Below are 10,207 nucleotides of genomic sequence, written 5' to 3'. Positions count from 1 at the left end.
TGTTTGACCATGACTGTCTCATCAAAGGCACCTACAGTGGATGTTTATCCTCTACAATTGGTGATAGATAAACAGCTTACTGCCAGGTGCCTTAAAAGACCATTGCACTCTGACACAAGGTGTGGCATACCTGATTTTGTGACTTTGTTCATCAGTCCAAGCAGTATTCCCTTATTCAGCGATTACACTTTCAATATTCAAGAAAAAGATTGGGATATTTGTAAGTTCAGCAAGTCATAACTGCCTGTTGCTCAAGAGTAGAAATCATACAGTTTTGATGACCTGTTGAAGACAAGACATGATCATCAGCACTAAAAATAGCTTTCATGCTCAACAGACTGCAGTCAAACAATATTTTGCTGAGATTTTCCCAATTTGCTTTAAGCTATTGACCATCCTCAAATAACCATCTTTTGAAGCCATTTGAATAATCGTTTGGGTTTGGTGGTGGTATACGTTTCCTTCATCAATTATAAGACAAAGCTAGGTATAATGTGACCAAACACAGTAGTCTGTTCAGGCTAAAACCAGTATTCTGAGAAGCATCTTGTCAAAATAAGGCTAAATCTAATCTTATCATGTCAATATACTGTATAAAATCACAATGTTAGTGGAGATACAAGTTCAAACCACCAACAAATTGCTTTCAGTGTTTTTCACCTCAGAAGAAAATTTTATTACTTACATTTTTAATTATAAATCACATATATTACTTTATTTCTTTTGGGTGATTGTGAGGAGATCGGTCACCTTGACATGGACAGATTAATTGGTCCTGTTAAACTGTTCAGTGCAATAACACTTTACACTGTTACCCCATATTCCCTTGTACTTACCTCTGGGCGTTTCAGCTCTTCAGTAACATAATTCAGATTATTCCAGCCATCATAGGACCACAGGCCCTGGTAGAAAGCAATACCTATTGGATTGATGCCCACATTTGTGTTCTCAAAGGAGTCTTGAAAGTTTTCAGTGTGACCTTTGATAAGCATCACCACACCTCCTATTACAATGACTGTCAAGGCAAGAACTTTAGCCGCCATAAAAAACACTTGGACTGACATCGACAGGCGAACATTAAGGCAGTTCACGATGGCGAGCACGACAATTGCACCTGCAGCCACGCACTTCACCTGCAGCTCTGGAGGGGCACAGTCCAAATAGAAAGGAGCCACGACATACTGAGCAAAACCCAGTGCCATGCCAGCAACACCAGCAGGCCTCACAAATAACACCGAGCTGAAGATTAACATGAAGGCGACAACGGGACCTGAGGTCCTGAGGATGTAGATGTACTCCCCCCCTGACTCTCTTATGACAGTGCCCAGCTCAGCGTAGCAGAAAGACGTCAGTAGCACCAGCAAACCACAGCTTGCCCACACCACCATGCTGGCTCCAGGGCTGCCAATGGAGAAGAGCACAGTCTGTGGGGTCATGAAGATCCCAGCTCCGATCATTGTCCCCCCAATGAGGGACACGGCTCCAATCAGCCCCACTTCCCGCTTCAGGCTGAGCTTCTGCATCTCGCCGTCCATAGTCACAGCAGTGACACACTGGTGTCTCACACCAGTCTTATGGAGAAAGCACTGTAATTCTGTGGCTAAGGTCACTCTTGTAGTTAATAATTACTTGGGTTGGGCAGACAAGTGAATGTATTTATTGAAGCCTGTCAGTTTTCTTGCACCTTATCTTTTTTTTAGGGATAGCAGTGTCTTCTGTGGTGGCCTCTTGGCTACTTCTTTGTTTAGTTTTAGGAGGTCAGAGATGCAGAACACGTGAGTAAGCTGGGCTCAGAAGTCTGCAAATCAGACCCGGGAGGCCCTCTAACTCCCTCCCCCTGGTTAACAAACTGACCTGCATTTTCTCTTGTGCAACCACACACAGAAGTACTACTTTAAATTCTTCTGGCTAATAATTCCTAAAACAGTATACATGAAAATGAAGGCAACACATCCTTAATTAATAAGAAACTATTTTACATTGGGTATGTCACCATGTTAACAACCTTAAAAGACTGATATTGATCATTATTTTAGCACTTTCTGGTACTGGTACAGTGGCATAAAAAAAGTGTTCAAAATCCCTGAGTGAAATATGTGAAATCCCCCAAACAAGAACTGAAAGACTCTTAGCTGGTTATAAAAAGCCTTAACAAGCTAGTACTCTATGTGCCAAAGGCTGTTACTAAGTACTCAACATGCAGGATGCCCAAACTTTTTCCTTTTTTTGTCATTTTGAAGCGATAAAAGATGGAAATAAAAAGGCAATCTTGCTTAAAATATCAAAGAAATGTGTCACATTCATCTTTTATCTAAAACAGGTCATCATTTACTCACTTAGCTGTTCCCAGTAACAGAAATTCTGGACCAAACTTTTGGATGCCTCTCTAGGAGAGATAATAAAGATGATGAAATATTTCTACGTCTTATCACATCTTATCACAGTGCATCACAATTTGACAACACAACAATGTTTTATGATCTCTTCGCTTTATGGCTTTACTTCTGGATGGTTTCCATCTCCAACACATCAAACAGATAACAAACTTTGTTTGTTATGCATGTAGGAGTGAGTGCAGCACTGTCCAAATATAATGGAAAGCATTCTCCAAATTTTCCAAGTAGCGCATTTGTCTGATGTCAAACCAGGTATCCTGTGATGTGACATCAATCACAGACCTGTATTCAACATCTTTCTTGTTACACTCAATCCAGGGTCATCCTTCTGTAATAACGCACGGTAGATATCTGCCATAGTTTTGTGCAGTGGTCCCACTTCGTCTGTCCAGCTCCATCAAGGGGCTTTATCCTCCCCTCCTGTAATAAAGAGGTGAACTGTCTTGTTGGAGTGCAGCATCTGTCCGGCGCGCTGGGCTCCGGTGATGGCAGCTAACTTGTGGGCATCGTAGCGGGAGTAGAGGGCAGTGCAGGTCCAGCTGGCCTCCTCCCCCTGACCCCCCGCTGCCAGCATGTTACACACCTCGCTGTAGAAGTGGGGGAAGGAGGGCAATCCATAAAATATCAGGTTCTGGATCCCTTTGATGGTGTACCTTAATAAAAAAGAGTCAGAGACCAAGTTAAGACATTATAAGACCATCTTCATATACACCGCTGATTATTGCTGCATACCGCTGGAATAACCCCACAAGATAAAACACAATCCACTGTTGAAGTGAGTAATGTCTGCTGACTGCCTGCAATCTGATATATAAGCACTTTATTGGTAAGCTACGGCTGACTATTTAAGAAAACATGTACTTCCTCATACCCGCAAAACTTAATACCCTTTTTTTTTTCAGGAAACTGAATTCAGTGTTTTTATGACCTGCAGATACACTGGAAATCAACAGAGGTGTTGCAATGGCTACTTTAATAATGATTCTATTAGCAAAACTTTTCTAACAATGACATCATTGTTTGAGGTAGAATTTGAGTTAAATCACAAATACATCTGTGTGTTTTTGTTTTTGTTTTCACCAACAGACTACAATAAAGAAGCGTAAGTACTCCACCTGTTTGAGAAAAGGGGCTTCTCTTCACAAATGCACAGCTCAAGTAAGAGGTTTAACTTTGAACTCTGTAAGAAACGTCATGTGTGTCCTTCACGTGTTATCACAATTGGTGACATGTTAACTCATAAAAAGGTAAGAAAGATTACGGTCATTAAACCCTTTACTGCTGATGCCAGCGGAGTGACTCCAGGAATCAACATTACCAGAATGCTCTTACTCAGTGGTTTTTATCCTTTGGGTGCCTTTGTGTTTGGTGAGGTCCAGTTTAATCCGCTGAACAACCAGTGTCGTTCAGCAGGAAAATCTACTGCTACAGGAGAGCTTCACTAGCTGACTGACCCTGAACTCCACCTGGATCCTGAATGGAAAGACTAACCCCAACTCAAATCAAACACAGAAGCTAGCAGGCTAGCAAATGGAGCTTGAAAAGAACTGACCTCTTGTAGAAGTGGAAGCGCTCAGTGAAGAGCACAAACTGTTTATCCCCTTTCTGGAAGAAGTGTCGCGCTCTGGACACCTCTGACTTGCTGGAATACTCGCAGAGGCTGGCACAGTTGATTTCTTCTTTCTTCATATAGTTGCGCAACCGGATGTAGTCAAAGTATGACGGGATGTAGATCAAAGTGTGGGACATAACTGAGTCCCTGTACTGAGGCAGCACTTTATCTAAAAAGAACTGAAACCTACAGGTGGAAACCGAAGAAATAAAACAGCTTTAAATGTTGTGGCATCAACCAGGTATTCTTCAAGATGTCTTGAGCTGCTGCTTGTAGTTTAAATAATAAAAGTCACATAAAGAAAGGAAACCAATGGACTAATAACATACAACCACCACAAAACAAAGAAAATTATTTAGACAACTATATTGTATACTAGATAAAAGGCAACCATTGAAACTAACTGGCTGAAAAGGGGAAAGAAATGAGAGGACTGTGTTGGTGTATGTGTTTCTTCATGGGAAGTGAAAAGGTAGCATGACAAAGTAGTGTGTTATCTCAAAATCTCAAACTACCTTTTTAAATTTTCTTCAATGATAGCAGTCTGTGCATCCATGGGTACTCTGCATACAGGAACTACTTAATTACTTGCTAATTGCCATGCTCTTTACGGCACCAATTTGCCAGAGTGTAAACAAATATAGGCTAAAAAAACAGGGCTTCAGATGTAGCCTGCAGTGTAACTCGTTGAGTCAATGGCAGCACAAAACATCTGAAAAGCCTGGTCTATCTCATAGGGTCGACAAGTTGTCTGGCTGTGGTGGCACACACCGGTTCACCTGTGGAAGACCTTACCGAGCATCATGGTCCATGAAGCTGTCAGAGGAGAACATCTGAAACACATGAGGCAGCTGAACCAGCACCTGGCAGATGGAGCCTGTTTTTGGTATGTTCTTAGTGGCAACCTGGGGACAAAAACCAGACAGGGAATGAACCTTAAAATACAAAGAATGTTTGCTTTTACTCTTGATCTTAAAAAGTCAGCAGGATAGCTAAGCAGAGCTCTCCTGGGATATCCAGCTGACTACAGTAAACAGCGTAGTGTGGCTACTGCTCCAACCACTGAGGATTAACTCAATCTGTGAGATCATTTCTGCCTCTGAGTAATGTGTTTGACCTAACTGCAGTCTGTACTGAATGTTCTGTCCCAGGAACAGGTGTAATGCTGTGTATAAGGTACACGGAGGGTATAAAGTGCAGCACCTGTCCACGGTAGTTGGCACTGTGCTTGGTGAGGATGCTGTTGATCTGTGGGTCCTGGATGGAGCTGAACACCAGCGTCTGTCGGTAGTGTTTGGTCCAGTTGTTCAGGTTCCACATCCTCACCCTGGAGAAGTCCACTCCGTGGGAGTCGAGGGGCTGCAGGTTCATGTGCTTCATCACATGCTGTAGAGGAGAGAACTATGTGATTTTTATTAAGGCATCAACTATTTATTTATTGATAACAATATGTAACTCCTCTAACCAGAGTCCAATGACAGTAACACCCTGTAGAAAGACTAAGTCAAATTTTAACCTGAAATGCTCTGTCAAGGCTCCAGCAGTGTTTTCCTAAGTGTCTACCTAAACACTAACAGCAGATGGCGCCATATCATTCCCAGCAGTGAAAACGTAAGGCTGCTTAACAGATGCCATCACACATTAACGTGTCATGTTGATCAGGCGAGGGTTCTTACCAAGACATGTTCCCAGTTCTGCATGAGGAAGACATCCGCCTGGTCCACCACCAGCAGCTCGATGGAGGACAGGAAGTCAAAGTCTCTCTTACTTTCTCCTTCAGCTCCCAGCACTGTACGGAGGCCCAGCGGCGAAGCAATGATGATGTCTGATGAATAAAAGGGGGAGTACAGACGTATGCTGCTCTTCACAATGGAGAGACCTGGTGAGAAGAGAGGACAGCGTCATGGCCTCGGACAGAAGAACTTGAGGGCTTATCCAAAAGTGGGCTGACTTGTGTTTGTTGAACTGTACCTATCCTGAAGTGGTCATCCACGTTGCCTGAGAAGATGGCGTTGTAATCGTCTGGTCTCTGCAGATTGGATGGCTTATCATCTGCCTCTTCCCCAAACTCTTCCTTGAACCTCTTCTTGTTGCTGACCACTATCTTCTTGCCTTTGGCCTCCAGCAGGCTGATGAGGGCCTGGACAACTCGCAGAGCCGAGCCTCGAAACGGAACCAGAATCAGGACCTGACACATTCACAAGAATCATATTGAATATGTACTCAATGCATTAGCATTTCATTTGGAACCAACAACTCTTACTATTTAGTATTAGTATTTCATAATGTATTTAGTAATTTACCTTGGGCCGGGTCAGTCCTTGGTCTCTGGGTTCGTCCTGTGGCTCAGCTCCAGCTTTAGCCTGAGTCTTCTGCTCTCTCAGCTGTGCATTATGAGCCAGGACCTGGGAGTTGGCCTTAAGCACATGGTTGAGAACATGAAGGCAGTATGCACTGCGAACCTGTGGGCCCTGGTTCAGAGGACAAGTCTCTGGGTAGTAGAGGTCCTTGTAGGAGCCCATAAGAGCTAGCAGTTCTAGCTGTAATGGGGTGATGTCTTCTGTCAATCCCTTAGGGTTGGAAGTCTGGTTCAGATCCTTCCAGCAAGCCTCCAAAAGTTTGTGGAAAACTGGGAGGTTTGTGGCTTTCTGATGGCCGATGGATCCAAACTTTTCCAGGGGATTGGTGGAGAGTAAAGTGCCCAGTTTTGGCCACTAATTGCGGGGAAAAACAAAGACAGTTAAGTTCAGAAACTGGGAAAAAATGGAAAAATGCTGGTCGATTCTGTCTTGTGCAGTTAATACCTTGATCTGAGCCTTGGCCTTGCTGCCAGACGTTATCTTCTGCACATCCTCTTCAACAAGCTCTGTGCCCAAATGCTGTACAAACATGTCTGCATATAAAGAGGAAAACTGTAAAAAATCCAAATCATATTCCTCAAGTTTTCTAATTGAGCAAGCACTTCACTTATTTTAAAATAAAATGACATAAAAATCAAGTTACCAATTCTGTATCTGACCAAATGTGAAATATGGTCACACTCTCTAATTGTTTGTTACACAGAGCCTCTGGGAAGCACACAGAGGGTGATTTAAGGGGAGAGGGATAGAAAGCGTCATGGACTCTGTTTGGAAAAAGGGAAGGCCTTTTCAAAAATGCTTTGGATGTGACTGAATGAACCATCTGTCTATCACCGTGTCTCACAATCAGATCAATGATCCATAAGATGTAGTAGGAGTCTTGCTGAAGTCAGCTCAGAGAGAAGCGAAAGCATCTTTTCATGGAGAAAAGCCTTCAGTGTTGTTCTCCAGTTCTGTCATAACTGATGCTACAGCAGCATCTAAGCTCACCTCTCGAGGAGCTGCCATTGTTATTTTTAAATAAAAATTATTAGATATGAAATCAGTGAAATGCTGTCATAGAATATGAATTCTTATTCTTATTCATGGCCAAAATAATGTTCAGTGAGGTCACAATGACATTTGAACACCAACTTTTGTATCAGTTCATGATTGAGTCCCAGTTGTAATGAAATTCCCTCCAGGCCTGAGATATCACGTTTATGACAATAGGACATATGGACAAGCTGGACAACCCGAAAACATAACGCCTCCAGCCATGGCTGTTGCCGTCGCGCAGGCATGAACTGCAGAATTTCATCTGAATTTTCTGAACTCTTCTCTTACCTTTGCTGTCTTTGTGCTCTGCAGATCTTTCAGTGTCGTCTTGTTCTCCCTCGTCCATGAAGTTGGTCTCCAGACAGAACTGGGACTCATGCTCATTGTCAACGAACTCTTCAACTCCAGCCTCTTTCTCCTCCCCTTCTACTGCTTCCGCAACAGCCTCGTCTGCATCCTTAGGTTCTTCCTCTTCCCCATCTTCTTCACCATCCTCAATGTCATCACCAACTTCATCACTGTCTCCTGTGATAAAAAGCACAACACTATTCAGCCACATGCGATATTTGGGCATGTATTAAGCATAGAGTGTTGGAAAAAACAGCTCACCTTCACCAAGAAGCTCCTCTTCTTCCTCTTCATCCTCAGTGCTCTCCTCTTCACTCTGGTCGTGACTGGTGTTTTGGCTGAGAGTTGACAGAAGTTTCTGATAGGCTGTTTTCTGCTCAGGTTCCTCCTCCTCCTGCTCTAACTCCTCAGACTCAGGGTCAGAGTGCTCTGGGCTTGCTGGCTGTAACAGAGGTGAGGACAGAAGACCTTTCAATTTGTAATATCATAATACTACTATTAGTAAAATATTACAAAATTATATGGAGTATATCAATGAATTTCTTTTATGCATGATCAGATGGCAGCTCCTTGTTTCTGCCCCTGGAAATATCTTTCATCATTGAGCACTGACAGTTACTACAGTCATCAATCTATCTGTCATTGCATGAGTTGGGTTTCATGACTTCTAGCATCAGGAATTGTACACTTCTACTCACCAGTTTCACTATTTCAGTCCGTTCAGATCTTGCGCAGACTCTGCGAGAAAACATGTAAATAAACACAATGTAGCATTCCATCGTGTGAGGAACCACAAACTACATTAAAAACATGGCAATTTAAGGGTGAATATGTCAACTGTGTCTATAATTTTGGTGAACGGCCTTTTTCGCACATTAGCTTTATGTTTTTGCGTCTTTTTTTAAAAAAAAACAAAAAACAAATAAAACATAACTAGCACAGGCTACCCACTGTGTCTGGCTGGTGTGAGCACAGCTTTCTGAATGTAACTTAGCTAGCCGGCTAACATAAAGGCTTCATTATCTTTAAGACATGCCGAAGTGTGCTGCACTGCTTACATATCATGGAATGGATGCTCCTCTCCAAATTCCTTCAAGTGTTTCTTCTGTTTTTTGGATAAATTAGTGAAATGCTGCTTATTCTGCCTTCTTTTCCCCATGTTGACACTACGCTGCACGTGTGTTCCTCCAGCTTCTTCGGTGGTTGTTGTGAATCAGCAGTAGTGTTACCACCATCTACAGGTCCGGAGGAGAACTACAGGCTTGCGCTTTGCTCCTGGCCGCTGAGGTGAAGGGGTTACTGCTCATATTGAAAATACAATACACTTAAAATCACATTATTAAAACTCAGAATACCATAGCAAAAGCTTGTATTCGGACATCCATTTGTTTAAATCATCATGAGCTTGAATAAAACCACTTTTTCACAAATCCCTTTTTAATTTTGCTGTGAAAATACAGAATAGAATTCACTGCTGAGGAAGAATGTTTCCTTTCTCAACAAAGTAACACATCTGCTCTATGCAGAAGTAATTCAAGAGTTTCTTGGGGCACCAAGCAGAAAAATCTCATGGGTTCCTCTTTGCAGCAGGGGGATTTGTCAGTAAAAGGGAAACAAATTGACTTTTTTTTTTTTTTTTTGCAGTAGTAGTAACAATGGAAAATTAAAATTCTGGTGACACTGTCCGAAGGTACAAACATTCAATATTAACTCAGTGCTTATCAGCATGCATAGTAGCATATTGGCTCTTTGTTAGTCATCATGAAGCACTTTTTACTTGGCATGACCATATTCTACATTTACTACATCATTAAATAAGCCTGAATAACCTCTTAATTATGGCCTATTGATACTAAATAATGCAGTTCTTGTACATGAATGACATTAATAAGTGCAATTAATAAGTACTTTATAATGACTAATGTGCTACTAATATGCATGCTAATAAGTTAAATAAAATACCTACCTTGATATATAATGTGACCAAATTTCATATATTTCTTTCTTTTGCTTGCAAGTTGATATATTTGATACATTTTTTATATAATTTTTTGTCCTATAAAGGGACAGGTGTAAAGTGCACAAAAGGTTACCTGTAGTGTTTTAAGACATTTCATGAATTGCAGGGTATAGCCTGATTGTGTATCTAAAACTAGACACAGGTCTGTCTCCTGTTTGAAAACTAACCTTGATCAATTATTGAACATGGTAATATCAGTTTACTGTTTGCCTGTTTTAGCTGTTGCCATGGCAGAGGCACATCTATTATTGACCATTTGGGTGTCCCGTTTTGTACTCAGGGTATTTTCAGCTCATTTTGACACATCAATGGGGATATTATTGTTTGATAATTGCATACCACCATGGCTTTGGCTGAAAGAGCACGTGTGGCTTTTCTGAATGGGATGTGAAACATGTAAGACACTCTTGTATTTCAATGGAGGGGCCAAGGC

General features: G+C 41.9%; 1 protein-coding gene across 2 annotated transcripts; it reads right to left on the bottom strand.

The window, feature by feature from the left end:
• Window positions 1-1,636: 1,636 nt before the first annotated feature.
• On the bottom strand, window positions 1,637-8,972 carry utp25 (UTP25 small subunit processor component). Of its 2 annotated transcripts, XM_070978642.1 has the most exons (13): window positions 8,813-8,971; window positions 8,453-8,492; window positions 8,016-8,196; window positions 7,695-7,931; window positions 6,813-6,901; window positions 6,312-6,722; window positions 5,980-6,196; window positions 5,685-5,887; window positions 5,212-5,394; window positions 4,804-4,913; window positions 3,949-4,194; window positions 2,757-3,049; window positions 2,610-2,726 (listed from the first exon to the last, which is right to left on the bottom strand). In XM_070978642.1, exons 1-12 carry the CDS (start codon window positions 8,911-8,913, stop codon window positions 2,794-2,796), a joined length of 2,274 nt encoding a protein of 757 aa, XP_070834743.1. In that variant the 5' UTR covers window positions 8,914-8,971; the 3' UTR covers window positions 2,610-2,726; window positions 2,757-2,793. The 2 variants fall into 2 exon arrangements, with proteins under 2 accessions (XP_070834742.1, XP_070834743.1); XM_070978641.1 differs by having other exon boundaries at window positions 1,637-3,049; window positions 8,813-8,972.
• Between the last annotated feature and the right edge of the window lie 1,235 nt (window positions 8,973-10,207).

This window comes from Chaetodon trifascialis, chromosome 14 (assembly GCF_039877785.1).
Source record: "Chaetodon trifascialis isolate fChaTrf1 chromosome 14, fChaTrf1.hap1, whole genome shotgun sequence".
Taxonomy (NCBI): domain Eukaryota; kingdom Metazoa; phylum Chordata; class Actinopteri; order Chaetodontiformes; family Chaetodontidae; genus Chaetodon; species Chaetodon trifascialis.
This window is presented reverse-complemented; position numbering and strand designations above follow the sequence as displayed.